Raw genomic sequence first — 21,339 nt, forward strand, 5'->3', positions numbered from 1 at the left:
GAGATTAAAATTTATGGTGCTAATCTATGGTGAAAGATGGCACAACAGCAAAAGGGACCACAGTTGCAGCAAAAGAGTAAACCGTAGGAGAGGAATCCAAATCAGCAGACTTAGTATTGGTAACCATTGAAAAGGAGATAGAAGATGACGAAGAAAAAGACATGCAAATTAAGATGTAAAATCATGTGTTAGGCATATACCATATTAAAAAACAGCTTCAATACAAAAAATAGTTAAATAATTTCATATGAGAGAACCTCAAATATATTGGCAGCATACATCCCGTGCTGTTAGGTAACTATGAACATTAAAAGAAAGATATAAACCATGGAAATACAATATACGAAAATGTTGCATGGAAATACAATTTATGGAAATGATTCAATAGAGAAACGAATCAAAGCCAAATTAGGACAGTGATGAAATGGAAGGATGAACGGAAAGAATTCAAATGAGATGAGCAAATAATATAAAAAGAATTCAAATTAATTAGAGAGAATTAGGGAAATGATGAAAAATCATCCTCATCACGCCTAATAGGTCTATATATGTGATCAACTACAGCAGTCTCCAACCAGTATTAGATACTAACGATTTGGTACTGTTATGAAATCGATCAACTGAATCATACTGATTTGTTTTGGCTGACCTTGATGTTGTCATTGCCAATCTGATATTACTTGTCCACCTCATTACCAGAAACAGACCTCTTATTTTTAACACAATGTGTTTATTTCTGTATCTATGTTTTATGTGCTATAAATATAGGACCCTTCTGAAAATCAAAAGCTCTGAAATTCATGAAGGTCCAAAATAATTTTGATTGATCCTTTAGTCTCTTGGTTAATGTTGAGTTTGAAATGAACTGAAAATGTGTTGATCCAAATGTTATGCTTATTTGCCATTCAGGTTAGCTTTCCCAAAGGAGGATAACAGTAGCATGAAGAAAACTCCCAAGCCTGAAGAGCCTTCACAGTATTCTAGAGTAGGCCTTCACATTTTGAACTAAAATTTGAAGTTTGGTTTCACTGTTTGCTAAGTGCACAAAGCTTCCTCTGTGAATCCTATTTTTTGTAATCTACAGCCTAGCTAGAAGGGATGCTCAAGACATGAATCAGCATGTGAATAGTGTCACCTACATAGGATGGATTCTTGATCAGGTCGGTAGTTCTGTACTCAGTAGAGACGATGTCAGTAGTCACTTAGTTGCATTCTTCTAGAATTATTTAACACTAAACTCCACATGAGAGAGCATGCTTCAAGAAATTATTGACACTCATGAACTTCAGAAGCTAACACTAGTTTGCAAACAAGAATGCTAGTGTCACCAGTGTGAAAGGTTCAGAAGCAGTTGAAGAGCTTAGTAGGAAAAATGGGTTTCTCACTGGGAGGAAACATGAAGAAGATTGTTGTCGATTCTTGCATTGTTTGAGAATGTCAAGTGGAGAGACTGGACATAAACCTGGGTTGCACAGAGTGGAGAAGGAAATCAAAGAATTGAATTCAGCTGGGAAAAAAAAATAGAGGAATTTGTTATCAGAAGATGTAAATAGAAAATGAGAGACCTGAATATCCAAGTTGAATCACTGGTGGAGCTTTATATGGTTTCCCATCTCTGGGTGTTCTAGGACTCGTTTTATATGTCTAAGTTCCATGTATAGTGATGTATCTGAACTTCTAGAGAAAATTACGTATACACCCTTGAGTTTGCAGACTGTTACATTTAGAACCCTGGAATTTGCTTGATGTCCTTGTTTGTAACAGAGGTGAGGTATGGTTGGGTAATGAGCTTAACTTGTTGGGCTTGATAAGGATTTGCCCTTCTAAACAGGTATGCTGATTATATGGCATCACTGCAGTGAAACAGCAGGATTATGCATTATGGGCTTAAGGAATGCATATTTAAATGGGCTTTGAGTTGTTGCTTGAGAATGTGAGATTTATACATATTTGGTTGTAGAAAATCCTTGGTTTCATCAAATCTGGAGATTCATCTTTTTATACTAAAAACGTGAATTTGTAGGTTTATGAGTATGTGAAATCCAAATATTTCACCCCTACCATAAAAGCGTTAAACATTTGTGCATCCACAAAAATCATGTCGACCAAACAGATGTCATTCCATAGATTCAGGTTAACCAAACAATTAATTTTATGAATTTATGACTCTATAGATTTGAAATATCCAAAATCATGTAACCAAACAAGCCTTAAAAAAATTTGGTGTTTTTTTTTCTACAGCCCACCCTAAGTGAATTCTTCACCAAAGGATGGAAGATGAATAATCCAAAAAGAATTTATTCGGACCCCTTGTAGTGACAGGATGGGCCAGGTTTCGGAAGGCCCATCCGAGCCCAATATCCCTAGTGCCTACTCCTGACCCGGTCACGGGCTCAAAGATCCGAACCTTATCATTATTGGTGTGGGTTCCAAAACATCTCCAAATAGGGATAATTACTATAGCGTTTTCCACTTATACCTAAATTATAATTTTATTTCTTGCATTTTTTTCAAAATTATGTATCAAACCATATATCTTCTCTATTTTCACTTTTTTTTTTTGGGCGGCCGCTCACCCCTGACCCCGGGGGAGCGCGCCGCAGCCCCTGCCTCTCCTGAAGTGGACCACCCCCTACCTCTGCTTGCTCTTTTCACTATTGAGAACGGTTCGTTAATTGATTACATGACATCTTTTCTTTATCTGTAAAACACCCAAAATGCCCCAAGTTTTGGTTAGTTTTGATTTGGATTTTAGTTAACTTATTACCATTATATTTGTATTCTTGGTAATTAAAATATTGGAAAGAGAAAAAAAAACCCATGTACATTTTTACTGTGGAATTGGAGTGAGTCCATGGCATCTGTGGCTTGGCTTGGGGTTCACATCCTTCTACAATTCCCACCCTGTAATTTCTTGTAATTTCTATCTAGGATTGTGACACGTGACAATTAATTATCCAAGGATAAGGATTAGAATCCAATTAGGAACTAAACATAATAAATCCCTAAATTTTCTTCCAATTTCGTCTCTTCTCTTCTCTTGAGGCTTATTTTAGGAATTTATTAAGTTTTGTTCCTAATTGGATTCTAATCCTGACCCTTGGATAATTAACTGCCATGTGCCACAATCTTACATAAGAATTACAAAAAATTATATGGAGTGGAATTGTAGAGGATGTGAACCCCTTGGCTTGAGATACAAAAGCTTCAAAAAACTTTGGAAGAAATTTAACAATTAAATCCTTTTGAAACCCTTGCCAAGGAAGAAATTGAAATTATTGCACGTTTAACAAGGCTTTTAAGAGAATAAGAAAAATATTGGCACCAAAGGTCCCGAATCAAATGGTTGAAAGAGGGGGATAAAAATACAAACTTTTTTCACTTAGGCTGCGTTTGTTTGCTGGAATAAAGGTGGGGTGGGAAAAAAGGGGTGGGAAAATTCTTTAAAAATATGTAGATTTTTTACTTTTCCCTTAAATCCCAAAATGCTAGATTGTTTGGTTGCTTGGGGTGGGAAAGTGGGAGACATCAAGGAAACTTGTCCGCTGATGTGGCAGTCCAACTTTCCCACCCCATGCCATTTTAAAACCCCACATATTTGGTGGGACTTTGTGGGAAAGTTGGAAAAAGTTGGGACCCACCCCTATCACTTTTCCACAAAACCCTTTCATTTCCTTTCCTTCTCCCTCACCCCACTACACATGGGACCTACATGTTTTTTTTTCCCACCCCTTTTTTCCCACCCCACCTTTGCAAACAAACGCAGCCTTAGTCACAAGTCAGAGAAGACAGCATAATGCAATTCATAAAATTAAAAGTTTTTGACACGGCACTCACTATTTATTAGGTGAAACTAATGACCACCCACTATTATCTCTTAAATTAAATGACACCCACTATTCAACAACTACTTGAAAGTATTTCTCAAAATAAAAATTTTCATGGCAAAAATCGTGCGAAACAAAACAATTTTATCAAAAGGTTTTTGACCTATTTTTCTGCTTCTCGAACCAAGAAGCACAAAAAACTATTTTTTAATGGGTTATCAAATGACATGTTATCCTATTTATATCAGATGGGTTTCTAAATGGATTCAGATCATCGTACAAAGTGTCGGCGATACATCGCCCTATCGCTGGGGGGCAACACAACTCCCCCCAGCGATATGACATTTACATTACGGGCGATATATAGCAAAAAGTCGATTTTTCAGCTATATACCCCCATGTCCGTCATCAACAAAATGTGATTCGTGAGCCATATTCAACATAATTGTATAATGAATTATAAACTTTATTACTTCTCTTCACTAATTGTGTATTTGTGTTCTCTTTGCATGTTTACATTAGTTTATATGAATTTTCCAAACTTCTAGTTTTGTCCGTATATAGCAGCACATGTGTCAATAAAAAACTTTAGATTAAATGATGTTTCATGCCAAAATAATGTTTCCAATGTGTTTATTTGCCTTAAATTAATTTACTCAAAAAAATTCAAGCCAAAACGACCCTAAACATCTTCCGAAACCAGGATTAAATTTTCATCAATACCCTACCAAAAGTCGCCGACATGTCGGACCTTGATTCAAATGCCGTAGACAGGCTATGGATATGAATTTGGATAGCAATTTCGATTATCCATTTCCATCCCTATAATAATTCTGTTACTTTTCCCTGCTAATAAAACGCATGAATTGTTCAAATAAATGCTATTCTTTCACTAACGATCCTACTAATTTTAGCTCCATTGATACCTCACAACCGTTTCTTCTCTCTGACATTTTCACAACCACAAAGCCTTCTTCTTTCTTCCCCCTTTCTCTTTCTCTCTCTGAACAATCAATGTCTGTCCATCTCCCCCATGAGACCTTCAACTTCAACACAGAAGAATCTATTGCAAAAGCCCAAGAAGCCATTGAATCACTCTCTTCCATCCTTGATGATCTACCTCCTTCTATCTCCACCTCTGAAAACCCTGCTTCCTCCCTCCTCCATGATGTTGAATTTGGAAAAAAGATCTCATCACAGCTCCGGCAACCCAGTTCCGGTTCAGGCGACAACCCTCTTTGTCGATGGCTTTACGACACATTCCAATCCTCTGATCCAAATCTTCAACTAGTCATATTAAGGTTCTTGCCAATCATCTCTGGAATCTACCTCTCTCGTGCCATTTCGCGAAGACCCCTTGCTGGATTCGAGGCTGTACTCTTAGCTCTCTATTCCCATGAGACAACATCAAGAGCAGGCCAAGCAATCACAGTTACAATTCCCTGCATTTCACGTTCAAGCATATATCATGAATCCAAAGTATCTACAAAGAGTAATGCTAGTGGGCTCAACATAGCTGTTCTGTCACCAAGCTTAGAGCCTCATGGCACTGTCAGGGCAACAAAGAGGGCTAGAATTGTTGGTGTAGCCTTGGAGCTCTATTTTACAAAGATTTTCTTCATGCCCACAAGCTCAAAGATTGATTTTTGTGACTTTGTTGTGGCTTGGACTGGTCAAGATGGGGAGATGTTCAAGGAGGCTCAAGATGACAAAGAAGAAAATTCTTCTGATGACATGAACAAAGAAGAAGATGAAGATTTTGTAAATGGTGAGGAAAGAGGGGGAAGAATTCCTCTACCATGGGAGCTTTTGCAACCCACTTTGAGAATATTGGGACATTGCCTTCTAGGTCCAAATAATTCAGAGAAGTTGATACAAGCTGCACTTGCTGCCTCTAGGTGTTTATATGCAAGGGCATTGCATGATATAAACCCTAGAGTGATTCTAGCCATTGAAAGTCTTCTCAAGTTAGCAAGAATGGCAGTGGATTCAATTGATAAAGCAGATCCAACAGAGATGATCTTTGGAGAAAATGGTGTTTTCACCCTTTAATTTTTTTCTGTGTTTTGGTTTTTTTGTTTGTCTTTGAAAACTGTTAAATAGTTTGGCATGGGAAACATGCTATTTTCTCCTTTGTTTCCATTGAATTTGGTAATTAAGGTTTATTTCTGAATATTTTCTTTTCTCAGCTTCTAACCATTTTCCAGGCCCACCTCTGCCCTTCCCAGCACCCAATCCCTCTTAGCCCTCTTTGGCCCATTTCCCTCCAAACCCATGCTCCCTTTGCCCAGCCCACCCTTCCCCCCTCTAACGGAATTTTATCAGGTCCATTTTTGACAAGGACCATTTGCATAAAGAACACATATCCATCAATCACATCCAAAGGTTGAGGTCAGATTTAGAAGATATAAATTTTTTTATTTTAATTTAATCTCAACCTCTAGATGCGACCGATGGACAGGTGCCCTTCATCTAAAGGGAAATGGATGGTCCATTTCCTTGTCAGAAATGGACCTGATAAACTTCCCTCCTCTAGCTGAGACTTCTTCTCCCTCCCCTTCTTCCCTTGGCGTTCTTCTACACTCCGGCCTAGTCCCATTGCCCTAGTCCAACCCTAAACCAAACCCATCTCTTCACCCCCCCCCCACCCTCAATTGCAGTTTAGTTGATGGCAACATTAGGGACTCCTTCGACACTTAAACCCCTTTCCTCGACTTTAGTCCAACGAGAGAATCATCCATTCTACCAAAGGTTGCCACCTCTCAACAAAGACTCTGTGGTTTAGCTCAAGTCCTCCAAGAAGAAGAAGAAGAATAGGAAAAGCTAGTTTTGTTTTGTACGGGCTCCGAAATCTCGGCTTTTAGAGCCCAGATCTTTTTTTTTGGGGGGGGTTTGTGTTTTATTAGGGTCTTGTTGACTTCACTAGGGCTTTTTGCCATTTGCTTTCTTATACTTTTCTCCTCCTCTCCTCTTTCTTCTTCAACTTTTTATCCATTCAAAAACAAAAGGATCAGGTTTTTGTAGTCTACATAATTCTAGTTGTATCAATCAAGCCTTGCATTTTCATGTCTACCTTTCATATTTAATTGTCTCAACTACTTAGGCTTTAGTTTTCTATCAAGATTGTTCCTATCTCTTAACTTTATAATTGATTTTCGATAATGTATTAAAAGGTCACACTCAATATATAATCAGCAAGTCTGTAAGCGTCAGATTTACGCTACCTTACCCCTGTTTCTAGAAAACTATTTCCCTAACATTGTATATCATATGCAATCATTGTTGACCAACAAAAGAAAAAGTTTAGAAACCAATTTATAAACTCATAATATATAGTATAACAAGTTTTCTAAGTCAATGATAGATATTGTAATGTGAACAGGCAATTTTTTTTTTGTATGGGCGTGCATCTTGATCATAAGTATTAAATGGTCAGATTGCTAAAAATGGTAATACAATAAGATACAAAATATCCCTACCCTCTTAATGATGGTGTGGATGAGAGGATCTTTTATTTACCTTTGTTTATTTTTTGTTATTTTTTTTTAGTTGTCAACCCCGGTTTTCAAGGCTTTGCCCTGACTAATCCGATGTTCGACCCGGGTCGCACACCTGGCCGTCGTGGGTGAGTCTCCTAACGGGAATTTTTTGCATCCACAAGGTTTCGATACCGGAACCTTGCTTAAGTGGACCAAGCTGCTTTCATAGATGGGCTGGCATGATCAACTAGACTAGGAGTTGGGATCTTCTATCTACAAGATAGAGGATTGTATTTTTGAATGTTTATTTGCAACAACAGCTGTTGGCTGTAGGGACCGCCGAGATTGCACTACATGTACACAAGCAAAACCCTTAGGCTGTTGTACATATGGATCGGGTTTGCAACTAGGGTTTCTAAATTAGGGTTTTAGGTTCGGGTAAAATTTAGGGGTTTATTTTTGCAAATTTGTAAAATATTTAATCCTTTTGTGTAAATAAAGAATGTTGTATTTACAATACAACATGTGGAGCACGGCCAAAATGAACTTGGCCAAGAATGGGAGCTCAAACCTGCTTGTGCCATTATAGAGGTGTTTTTTCGATTTTTTGCAAAACCCTAGCTGGAGTTGACATGAGGAGTTCGTTGAAGATTGATGAGTATAAGTTCAATTATTTGGATAAATGGCTTGTGCCTTTTGGCTTTTGATATTTAGGGTTTGTTTGTCAAGTTTTTTCTTTAGGCTGCGTTTGTTTGCAAAGGTGTGGTGGAAAAAAAAAATATGTGGGCCCCATGTGTAGTGGGGTGAGGGAGAAGGAAAGGAAAGGCAAAAAAAAGGGTTTTGTGGAAAAGTGATAGTGGTGGGTCCCACTTTTTACTTTTCCCAACTTTCCCACAAAGTCCCCCAAATATGTGGGGTTTTAAAATGGCTTAAAGTAAAGTCCCACTTTTTACTTTTCTCACTTTTTCACCCCAAGCAACCAAACAATCTACCATTTTGGGATTTAAGGGAAAAGTAAAAAATCTACACTCTTTTCAAGAATTTTTCCACCCCACCATTATTCCAGCAAAAAATGCAGCCTTAGGGTTTTATGGCAGAGTGAAGGAGCAGAATCCAACCATGAAGAGACATGAGAAGCCTGCAAATCACAATTAGGGGAAAAATATTAAAGAATAGAAAAATTGCAGAAGGTTAAATCAATAAAGGAAAATTATTTGTTAATCTTGTTTCCATCTCTTAGTTTTGCTTCCATCAAAGAGAAGTTGCATTAGGGTTTACCAAAACCCTATTTTTGGTTGTCACAGATTTATAGCATGATTTTTCAAAATTAAGTATCGTAAAGTCGAAACCACGTTTTGAAACCCTAATAGCTTTTTCAGTGACCTACTAGCCATGGCTTATTGTCGGTGCAAGAATCCATCCCTCCCTGCAATTAAGCTACAAACAACGAAAGCATTTTGACAATGGTAATCTCCAACTAGGGTTTGCAAATTAGGGGTTTAGGATCGGATAAAGTTAGGGGTTTCCTTTTGTAAATTTGTAAAATAAAATGAATGTTATATTTTATTTTTTTTTTGAATCCGAAGAGTTTATATATAGGGTGGGGGAATATTACTAATATAGGTGCCGCCGGATGGGTGCAAACCCAGGACCTCCCCATGGGAAATTGGGCTTTTAACCGCTCTACTAATCCACCATTGGCAAAATGAATGTTATATTTACAACACAAGCTTACTCTTTTAATTAAAGACCGTCCGATTTAGTTTCTTTACATGTGGTGTTATCTTAAAGGTTCATTGCAGCCAGCAACCGCCGCTGCAAATAAAAATCCTTCTCTTTACACTCTTTTACCATACATAAGAATGTTCACTTACAAGCAAGGAACGACATTTCACTGGGTATCACCGGTTCGCTACCCAGAGAAATTTCGCCGAATATCGCCGAACTGGCAAGAACTTCAGAGCCAAGACTGTTGTCTTCTCGATGGTTCCATTCAACCTGTCTCCTGTCTTCTGTCTTCTGTCTTCCTCTTTCTCCTCACCCATTTCGTGGTTGCAGTTTAAAGCAATAGGGACGATGACGACTTCTGTGATAGGTCTCGTTCGTCGTAATGGCTTATGTTTCTTTCTCTCTCTCTTTCTTTCTTCTTCTTCTTCTCCTTTTCGGCGAAAGTAGCAATGGTTGCTACTGCTTGTCTTATACTTCAACGATCCGGCAAAGACGAAGGTAAAAGGGTTTTGATGCAGTAAAGTAAAAAAAAAAATCGAAATTGCGACGATTTTCCGGCGAAGTTTTGAAATTTCGATTTCAATGCCTTTTTTATTTCGGCCCACCGCCAACCGGGCGAAATTCGCCGATATGTTGTTCCTTGCTTACAAGTACTAATTAGCTATGAATTTTCATAGCTATGAACAAAATCATTTATCTAATTATTTTATAGATTCAAGAAATGCTATAATAAAATTCTACAATTATTGTTTTTATTAAGGGAATAGCTAGAAATTAGACTCATCTAGGTATGAAGTCAAGATGCTTTGTATGTAAGCATAAGAACCATTCGACCGACCATATTGCATTCTTCGTTTCTTATCATTGATCATGAATTGCAACTCTTGACTTTAATGAATCAACTTGCACCTTTTTCTGGTTTTAGCCCCTTATTTCAATTAATCTTTAGTCAAGATTCGTACCTTTCTTTCCTAATTAAGTTAGATTAAGTTCTACCAAAACAAGAAAGGAAAAAAAAACTATCTAGAATTGAAGGTTTTGTACACATGCGTGTTTGGTGGCAATTTTTCTATACAATCTTACGTTTATAAACATTTTTTTTCGTTACCTTGACTTTATGCTACGCTTATAATCCACCGACAGGTACATCAATGTCCACCCCTCAAAAAAGAATGTTGACTACTTTCTTTCCTAATTAAGTTACATTTTTTTATGAGGTTCATCGGGCCAGCTTGCGCGCACCACGATTACATCCTCAAATTAATGCCGCCGAATGGGTGTGAATCCAAGACCTCCCCGTGGGAGGTAGAGTCTTTAACCGCTTTACTAACCCATCATTGGCTATGCTCGTTTCTATGTTGGTCCAAAGACGAAGTTATATTAAGAGCGAATAAAAAATTCTAGTGTTTGAAGGTTTTGTACATGCAGATTATTGCAGTGTTTGGGGACAATTTTTCTATACAATCTTACATCAATAAAAAAAAAATATCATTATCTTGACTTTATGTTACAATTATAAATTTCATCCACTATTGCATCAATGTCTACCCCTCAAAAAAGAAACTTTTTACTTTAAAAAAAAAAAAGAGCAAATGCACCGACACCCTAAAGCGGAAACCTTACAGCATTGACACCTAAGGGTGTCAATCGGTACGGTTTTGGTATGGTACCAACTTTGAATACTGAAAATTAGAACTGTACAGTACCGAATTTATATGGTACGATACGTTTCGGTATTTGTAAAAACGGTTCTGTACGGTTTCGGTATTAACGGTACGAGAAAACGGTTTAAACACGGTGTCTAATGCGATACACTTTTGGTACGAACAAACCCATGCCACTTTTGTTGTTAGTTCATTAAGATTAACGAAATTGCCACCAAACAATCGATAGAATTTGATATTAACAAAGACAAAGCAAGTAAATCTAATTAATAGAGACAAAAGCAAGTAAATCTAAGAAGAGGAGTGAATGACAAAACGAAAAACTGAAATAGGGAACTATGGATAGGGTAAAGGTAAAATGTTTTCATTGTAAAATTACATTATATCTCTTAATTTGGTACGGTACCAATTCGGTACAGTTTTGGTACATACCGACGGTATAAGTACCTAAAACCGAAACCGTACTGAAGTAATTCAGTTTGTACGTACCATACTGAATTTTGAACGGTACGGTACAATGCAGTTTTAGACGTCACGATTCTGTACGGTTAAACGGTTTCGGTACACAATTGACACCCTTATTGACACCTTACTTTATATTTTAAAAACACAGACACGTCAAAATTGAATTTTCATTAGACACATTAATCTAATTTGTCACTAAAAACAGTTAAATCACCCTCTTTTTTTCAAAAATATTTATGTCAAAATATAACAGAAATAAAAAATAAACAATAATTTAAGAATTTTCAATAATAAATTAAACTAATGTATCCAATAAAAATTTAATTTTAAGGTATTCATATTTTTTTAAACATAAAGTAAAGTATTAGTGTTTTAGGACCTCCATTTTGAAGTGCCAATACAATTTACTAAAAAGCAAAATTTCACATGAGTATAAAAATAAAATGAGTTTTAAACTTCATAATTCTACAAAAAGGAAAATATCTCCTTATAATATTAAAGTGAAAATAGAAATAAAGGTGTTTTTGGCTTTTTGGCTTTTGCAGGTTCAGGAGACATTTACTGTTCAGCCCTTGAGTGTGCCAGCTACAGGCGGCTTTAGAATAATTGTGGCATTAGCTGTTATCCGATCCATACGGCAATTGAAGGAGACATTTTTATTCATCAATGCATAAATATGGACTTTGCTTAAGGCTGACGTCATGTTGATCAAATTGGCCATCGGATTGAGATTTTGATCAAAATCTTTATTTTAGCCATTGAAAATTAATGGTCGAGATCGAGATTTCGGTCAAGATTTCAATCAAATCCTGAGCAAAATCAGATAAGTATGAGCTTTTTTTTCTTTTAAGAGCTTGAGTACGTGTTCGGTAACGTTTGTTTTTGAAAGCGGTATTTTTTATAAGAATAAGCAGTCTTTTTTGAATGCGGTATCCTATATAAGAATCGTTTTTCAACGTTTTCATTAAAGAACGGTGATCTGAAAACAACATTGAGAATGCCTACAGCGTTTAGTAAATTTTATTCTTAAGAAAGATTTTAGCTATATTCTTTGAACTTATATCATGACTTATAGAAAGAGAGAAACACCCCAAAAGGTTAAAAAGGGTTTAAAGTTGTGTGGATGAAATTTGGGTTGAAGGTCCCTTTTTGTGCATAATTTTGGGATACATTTTTTGTTTTGAAAACAACGAAACAAATCAAAATTGTATTACAAAAAAATTTCTCAGACACAAATATTGGACTTGATTGTTTCCTAAAAATGAAAGAATGATCCATTATACCAAATGTTTATTGGCTTTTTTTTTTGTTTTTTGAGAGCAAAATAACATAAAAAACTATTCATTAACCCTTACCAAATGTCCAGATCTCAAATGGTTTTAGAATCAAGCATTTGGTTTGAATATGGGTTAGCAAAAGCAAAGAAGTGGGATGTAGGTTCGAATTAAGTTGTGAATATCCCTTAATTGAGTGTCAAATCATGTAAAATTGAAATCTCTAGATATTTGAAATTTTCCAGACTCATGTAACCAAACACGCCCTTATAAAATTGTTTTTCTTATTGTTCATGTAATATTGACATCAAAATTATCAATGATATAAATAGTAATCAAAGCTTGAAAGTTGTGTTGCTTATTTATTTATTTTTATATCCAATGATCTAGATTTAACAAAGGATTAGATTATAAAGGTTTTAGTTTTCTATTATACATCTAGTAAGATAGTATCATACTAGATTTAATAATAATAGTTTAAAAGTTTCTTTTTTTCTTTCTTTTTTTTTTTTAGTTAAAAATGAATAATAATCTTCATTTTGGGAAGTTCCATTATTTGGTTGGGTATCTTAGTTTCAATTTAGTTAAGATTTTTTTTATATTACAATTGTTATGCTAAGATCAGGGTTAGGGACAAAGCTAATTCATCTAGTCCCGACCCGTTTAGGGACAATTAGAGTAGGTTAGGGACGGACTTGGTCAATTAGGATTTAAGGTCAGGGAAAATGATCTTAAGCCCTGAATTAGGTCTACGGTAGGAATGGGTTTACCTATAAACAGTTAGTATTGGGATTGGGTTTGAGAAAGTCTGACTCAGGCCGTCGTTGTTGCAACCCTGATTGTATTCAACTCAAACTCAAACCGTGCCAACCCTAGATAGAATGAAATTAAGATTTTACTAATAATTCATATTTGGTTTTGGTGTTTTCAGCATGAAGTCAATCCTAATTGTTCCATTGACACCTCTAATATCTATGTACATTTTTCTCAACTTTACAATTATGAGATCAATTTGTTGGCTAAGGGATTAAAATTTCGTTTACCCAAATAAGAAAAAAAATATATTTAATAAATAAAAATGCTTAGTACATATAAAAAATGAAAAATAAAAAATCACATGTGACAAATACAAGTTGCACCAATGTGTTAAAAGATACAAGATAGAAGCGATGGTTTAGCGAACCAACACCAACATGGGATTTTTTTTGGGTCCTGTGTAATTAACGTATTGGATGGTCGTCACATAGTCGGCTTTAAATCCCAACCACTCGTTGCATCTCTTTTTTATTTAAGTGGTTTTAAGCAATGAGTGGTCGAGATTTAAACCTTGACCGGCAACCATCCAATAACCGCAGAATAGTCTTGCACATTGATTATGTAAGACTAAAGCAATTCCACACCAACATATTGTTCTAGCAGTCTCACATTGGTGATCGGATTTTTTAGTCCTAAGGGTAGAGGATGGGAGTTGGGATCCTCTACCTGACGGATAGGAGATTGAGGATTGTGCCCCCCAGTACTTTTACCACTATATGTTTAAGAGGAGTACCCACTTGTGAATTGTGATTTATTTTATTAATGTTCAGAAGTGGAGTCTCGATCCTCCACCCACATGAAAAAATTTATTCATGAAGGGAGCACAATGGTAGAGGATCTGCACTTAGAGGATTGTATTCTCTTCATATCATTCTACTACGCATTTAGGAGAAAAACCTTGCTCTAACTGTTACGGATAGCTATGAACATGTCCTTGTCCTAGCTATCCCAGCACGAATAAGCCGTAAACCCGGCATATCAAACAGGAAGTTGCATAGAATGACGTTTGTACCAGATGGAATAAGGAAATGAATCCCCAGAGGAGCCTCTCCTTCAAGGATCAATTCGTAACGACAACCGAGCGATCGCACGGAATCGCATCGGTGATAAAGAAGGTAAGTTGTGCAATATAAATAAGGAATCACACCAGGTGGTAAGGAAGTATAACTTTTTTCTTGAGTTTAATCCAAGCAAGCCTCGCTTGGAACCTTTGTCTGATCCTCGACTGACTTGACCATGAGCAACGGCTTTCCGACATCCTAGCCAGCCAACTCTGACTTTTCTTTGGAAAGTTCAACCTTCGATTTGGTAGGGACGTGGGTCAGACGCAAGACTAACCAAACGATCACGGGTGGAGAGACCTAGGGATCCAAATCCACCCACCGCCTTCTATACGTACGTTAACTTTTAATTGGCGAATGCTGAATTAATCGCAAGGCCAACCAATGCTCACTCGTCCCATCAATGGTGATGATGTCATAGAGAAGAGTACATGTGACGTCGTCCTATCTAAAATAGAGCTTTTTCATGTTACCACGTCTTCCATAATTACTGAAATAAGTTTGAAAAAGAGCCAAACAAACCCTCACAACAACCCATCTCTCTCTCTCTCTTCCTTCTGCATCCTGGAGATTTCTCTTAACCTGAAAAATCAACTACCGTACCTCTAATGGATAAACTCAGTGTTCATCAAGGCACCAAAAGAAGCAGACAGTCACAATCAAAGAAGAAGCCAAAACCCATCAAGGTTGTTTACATCTCAAACCCAATGAAGGTGGAGGCCAGTACTGCATCTGAGTTTAGGGCTTTGGTGCAAAAATTCACTGGAAGAGATTCTGATTTAAGCTACCACACCCAAACTGGAAGTGGGTTCTCTGTTGATCTGGTTCAGAAGAGCAGTGATGATGAGGGTCTAGAGATCAAAGGGCAAGAATATGAACCTCAAGCTCCTCAGATTACTAACTCTGAGGAGTCATCACCTGGGAAATCTGATGATACTTCATTTGAGGCTGGAGTCTTTGATGATCTCTTCACTTCTGTGCTTCTTGACAACTTTATATATTGACTGAACCCCTTCAGGTAGTCATCTTCAGGTGGAGTGTTTCACTTCTGTACTTCTTCACAAGTTTATATATTGACTGAACCCCTTCAGGTGGAGTGTAAAAAAATGGGTAAATTTTATTTGTAGATCTTGTCTTTGATTTCCTTCTATGCGCCATTTATCTCCCTGTCTCTCTCGCTCTCTGCTCACCCTCACTCTCTCATCTCATTCCCTCTCTCTCTCTCTCTCTCTCTCTCTCTCTCTCTCTCTCTCTCTCATATGGTATGAGGATCAACTGGGATGCCACACCTAAGGGGACTTTGCTTTTTTAGGGTTCTTTTCATTTGGTTGATCAGATACAGGTAATGCTTCAATCTATTGAGCCAAGAGCAAGTGCCTTATCGGCCGGCATGGCAGCAGAGATCTGCAAATGGATTTAGGTTTAATCCTGTAGCAACCCAAGCAGAAGAGGATTTAAAAAATATGAAATCCTTGTTTCCATTGAATTTGCTTCACTCCTAGTCCTTGTCATTCAAATGGGGTGGTGATTAAAACCCACTCAAATCATTGCACAATTCAAGGGTGTGATGGGAAGGAGATGGATCCAAAGATTTAGGATTCATAAATGGTTGATGGTTGTAAGAAATGAAGTTGTCTTAGTAATTATTAATGAGTTTTGCATGAAAGTTGCAGTAACAATCCCACATCAGATTTGATTATATCTGATGTAGATGAAGCAAAGACTTAAATATCATAAATTTTAAGAATTTTTAAGCATGAGTTTCATTCTTGTGTCTCTTTGAGGATGAAATTCGACATCTTGGCTAGTTAGATATGTGGAGGAGGAGATGTGGATGATCTTCTTGACATGTCTATAAGAGCATTAGGGTTCATGGAAAGTTGCACTTAATGCGGTGATTAGAGTAGTTATTAGCTAAATGTTTGGTCACAAGTTTTAAGATTGGGAACACCCTTTATTCATCTGCATATATATAATCTATGTTGTGGATGAATGCACCACACAAAGAAGAACCCAAGTAAAACACATTAATCAATTGCAAGAAGGAATTTATCATGGCTTGGCAAAATTGCCAACACCCACTTAAGAGAACAAGAAATTCCACTAGCTATTTCCTGAAAAACCTTTGTATACAACTCTCCACCTTAGTAAGTGCTCCTCTTTGCTTGTTATCCAGGGTACTCTAAGAAACAATACTTATTAGAAAACTCAATACCCTAGTCTCCATAAAATTAGAATTTTACCCAAGATAAGTAATTGACCTAAAATCTATTTCAATTACAATTACAATCAAACTTTGATTATACAGATCAGTGGAAATACAAAACACACCCAAACCCAACAATCAATAGATAAGGGCATGTTTGGTTACATGAATTTAGAAATTTGAAATCTCTAGATTTATGAATGCGAGATTTTTACTCGTTTGGTTGTGAAAATCTCTAGATTCATGAAATCCAGATATTCATCTTTTTACACTAAAAACGTGAATCTATAGATTTATGGGTATGAGGTGAAATCCAGAGATTTCATCCCTACTATAAAAACACTAACATTTGTGCATTCACAAAAATCACAGATGAATCTACATATTTTATTCCTTTCGCGGCTAATTTTATAAATTATGACTCAATAGATTTGAAATCTCTAGATATTTGAAATCTCCAAACTGTAACCAACCTATGATATAAAATAGGTCCTCTCTCTCCATGTGATAAGAAAGCGACTACGGCAGCTTTGGAAGCCCCAATATGACCTAAGCAGAGGTCCTGCTGATAACAATGACAGACTTGAAACTTCAATTCAAACTTGTACAGCTAGCTTTGCATCAACTTGTTGTATTTCATGAGAGAATAAATAGGTAAGGGGAATTCTAGTGAGCTGTCAGACTTGCTGTGGTCTCTTTATAACATGTTGGATATTTTGAAGGTAAGGAAGAATAGATTTGATTACTTAAATTAATGAGAGGGGTTTCCTAATAGTCTATACTGAGGGGTTTTCTAATAGTCTATAGTTTAAGGGGTTGGTTTGATTAATTGGGAGTTCAGTTTCTCTCTGATGATAAAAGTATCACGATAGCTAAGCCTGTGAACATCAGACGATGTGAAGGTGCCTCTCTCTCCCCACCTTTGTATCTTCCTGTGCAACTTGATTCATGGTATCTGCCACTAGGACTTGTTTTATTTGATGGGAGGAATTGAGACTCTAAAATATGCATGAACACTTGTTCAAGTGGATGGTATAATGATAAAAGGGGTGGGCCGGCTTAGCTGTATGAACAGTGTACAGATTCATGCATGAAAAAAGGCCAGTACTGCATCTGAGGTTAGGGCTTTGGTGCAAAAATTCACTGGTAGCGATTCTGATTTAAGCTACCACAGCCAAACTGGAAGTGGGGTCTCAGTTGATCTGGTTCAGAAGAGCAGTGATGATGAGGGTCTAGAGATCAAAGGGCAAAAATATGAACCTCAAGCTCCTCAGATTACTAACTCTGAGGAGTCATCATCATTTGATGCTGGAGTCTTTGATGATCTCTTCATTTCTGTGCTTCTTGACAACTTTATATATTGACTAAACCCTTCAGGTAGTTTTATCTTCAGGTGGAATGTAAAAAATTTGGTAAATTTTATTTGTAGATCTTGTCTTTGATTTCCTTCTATGGATTTATTCACTGTGTACTTGCCTATGGCTGAACCCAAGTAGCACATCTGATTTGGACTCGGATATACTCCAATCTCTCTCTCATTTATTGAGCCAAGAGCAACTTATGGTATAGCATGGTAGGGTGCCTTATGCCCATGGCAGCAGGGATCTGCAAATGGATTTAGGTTTAATCCTGTAGCAACCCAAGCAGAAGAGGATTTCAGCTGTATGAAATCCTTGTTTCCATTGATTTGCTTCACTACTAGTCCTTGTCATTCAAATGAGATGATGACTAAAAGCCATTGCAATTATGCACAACTCAACGGTGTGATGGAAAGGAGATGGATCCAAAGATTTAGGATTCATGAATGGTTGATGGTTGTAAAAAATGAAGTTGTCTTAATAATTATCAATGGGTTTTGCATGAAGGTTGCAGTAATAATCCCACATCAGATTTGATTATATCTGATGTAGATGAAGCAAAGACTTCAATATCATAAATTTTAAGAATTTTTTAGCATGATTTTCGTTCTTGTGTCTCTTTGAGGATGAAATTCAAGATCTCGGCTAGTTAGATATGTGGAGGAGGAGAGATGTGGATGATCTTCTTGACATGTCTATAAGCATTAGGGTTCATGGAAAGTCGCACTTAATGCGGTGATTAAAGTAGTTATTAGCTAAATGCTTGGTCACAAGTTTTAAGACTAGGAAACCCATTTTATTCATCTACATATTTATAATCTATGTTGTGGATGAATGCACAACCACAAAGAAGAATCCAAGTAAAACACATTGATCAATCACAACAAGGAATTTATCATGGCTCTGCAAGATTACCAACGTCTACTTAAGCAAACAAAAGATTACACTAGCTATTTCCTGAAAAACTTTGTATACAACTCTCCACCTTAGTAAGTGTTCCTCTTTGCTTGTTATCCAGGGTACTCTAGGAAACAATACTTATTAGGAAACTCAATACTCAAATCTCCATAGAATTAGAATTTTATCCGAAATAAGTAATTGACCTAAAATCTATTTCAATTACAGTTACAATCGAACTTTGATTATACAGGTCAGTGGAAATACAAGACACACCCAAACTCAACAATCAATAGATAAAGAATAAAAGAAATAGGTACTAATTCTTGCCATGTAAAATCCCCCTCTCTCTCTCTCTCTCTCTCTCTCTCCGTGTGATAAGAAAGTGACTACGGCGGCTTTGGAAGCCATACCAATATGCCCTAAGTATGGGGCAACCGTGACAAGCAGAGGTCCTGCTGATAACAATGACAGACTTGAAACTTCAATTCAAATTTGTACAACTAGCTTTGCATCAACTTGTTGTATTTCATGAGAGAATAAATAGGTAAGAGGAATTCTGGTGAGCTGATAGACTTGCTGTGGTCTCTTCATAACATGTTGGATATTTTGAAGGTAAGGAAGAATAGATTTGATTACTTAAATTAATGAGAGGGTTTTCTTGTAGTCTATAGTTAAAGGGGTTGGTTTGATTAATTGGGAGTTTAGTTTCTCTCTGATGCTAAAAGTATCACGATGGCTAAGCCTGTGAGCATCAGAAGGTGCCTCTCTCTCCCCACCTTTGTTTCTTTCCATGCAACTTGGTTCATAGGGGGGAGGGGAGGAGGGGTAAGCTTTATATTGAAAAAGAGAAGTCGCGAACACTCATGTATAGCCAAGAGCAACTCTTCAAACCATGGAGGAGACAGGACAAACAGTTAGAATGGCACTCACAGGACCTTCCTTGCACAGAGTTGGCAATGTCATTTTCCTCCCTTAGAATATAAGAAAATAAATACATTGTGAATTGAGAACATAGAGATAACAACACCGGATATATTTACCAAGAGATGATTCTTGGATGGGAGCAAAGAAAACAATTGGGTGATTTGTTCATGTGTTAAACTCAGCACAGAGATTGAAAAAACATCAGTAGTGGGTGAAGTAGAGGTGTACTCATCACCAGCAATGATAGAGAAGCAATCTCAAGAACGTCCAAAGAACAATCTTAGGATGATACCATGTTCTACACCACTTGCCAATCCATTACTTTCCATTGTCATGACTTATATGATTGTATTCACTTTACAGTTAGAGTGTGCTATTTATACATTAATGATTCTTAATCTACTCATACTAGTTAGGAATGTACAATCAAAACAATTTACAACATCATGACAAAATAATACAAGATATGAAAGATGAACTGAGAGGATAATGATGTGTTCTGGGTGGTGATTGGAAGATCTTGGTATATATGGAAAGATAAGGTGGGAGGATAATGTGATTTCGGTGCTGGGCGAAACGAACCCAGCACCGATATTCGATTTGGCGGGATATCGCCGAAAATCGACGATATCTCGCTTTTTTAATCGAAATTTCATAACTTTTAGCGATTTTCGTGATTTCTCGCCAACCCCTCTCCTCTCTCATGTCATCTCGGTTTGGGTGCTACAAATAAAAATAGAAAATAAAAAGAATGTATGGTGGTGAGGATTCAATCGTGGCTTATGTAATTAATATGCACTTCATCCAAGGGTTTACTTGCGATTCACGTTATTGTACTCTCTTTTGTCTCACATTTTCTTGTTTTTCACGTTAGTTATTTTATTCTTCTTTTTCTCACCTTGTCTTATCAACTACCATTAAAAAATCATCTTTTAAGTTTTAACTTGTCTTGTCTTCGTTAATGATTTACATTACATTGTCTTTTGATGAAGAAGCCAAACGAAACAATGTCATCTCCCTCTCCGGTGAGTTGAAGATTTATTTGCAGAGATCTAATGAAACGGCGGAACAAATTTTCAAAAATCTAACTACTTCTCGTTGTTCCTCTGCTGCTCCTCTTCCCCTTCTAGTTTTGGATTTTATGTTCCTACTTTGTGAAGAAAAAGAAAAAATATATAGATCAGAAAATTTAGAACCGGCTCAACCGCTAACGAACCTATTTACGAACTATCGATGAAATCTCTTGAGATTTCACCGTTTCGCTGGTTTCGGCAACCAACAAACCAGTGAAGTTTGCCGACAGTTTGCACCTTGCTATCAATTGAAACCCTACAAACCAAAAAAGAAAGGAAAAGAAATCCAAAACCCTAATGGGACAACCATATGCTGTCTAGCCAGTCAAGGCGTAGATGGAATTTCACTCTCTTGCATCCGCTCATATAATGTCTTTTCTCCACTACCATACACATCTTCATTGCCTATTTGTAGAAGAAACATGGAAGAGACTCACCACACACATTTCCGTAACACAATCCTCCACTCATACAAGTAGATGATCTAGACTCTTGACATGGCCGACAAACTCCACCAGCCAAAGCATGCTCATGAAAAATATAAGAACTAATAGCTATAATGCA

At 36.9% G+C, this 21,339-nt stretch overlaps 1 protein-coding gene across 1 annotated transcript; it reads left to right on the forward strand.

Annotated features, from left to right (window-relative positions):
• Positions 1-4,732: 4,732 nt before the first annotated feature.
• Positions 4,733-5,880, forward strand: LOC149001984 (hyccin). The gene has a single exon (XM_089138913.1). It carries the CDS (start codon positions 4,842-4,844, stop codon positions 5,877-5,879), a length of 1,038 nt encoding a protein of 345 aa, XP_088995039.1. The 5' UTR covers positions 4,733-4,841; the 3' UTR covers position 5,880.
• The last annotated feature ends 15,459 nt before the right edge of the window (positions 5,881-21,339 follow it).

Source organism: Hakea prostrata, chromosome 10, assembly GCF_041222555.1.
Source record: "Hakea prostrata isolate BN-2017 chromosome 10, UWA_Hpros_2, whole genome shotgun sequence".
NCBI lineage: Eukaryota > Viridiplantae > Streptophyta > Magnoliopsida > Proteales > Proteaceae > Hakea > Hakea prostrata.

What these genes read in the sequence shown, in the direction of transcription:
- LOC149001984 (XM_089138913.1), top strand. Translation starts at nt 4,842, where the DNA reads ATGTCTGTCCATCTCCCCCATGAGACCTTCAACTTCAACACAGAAGAA.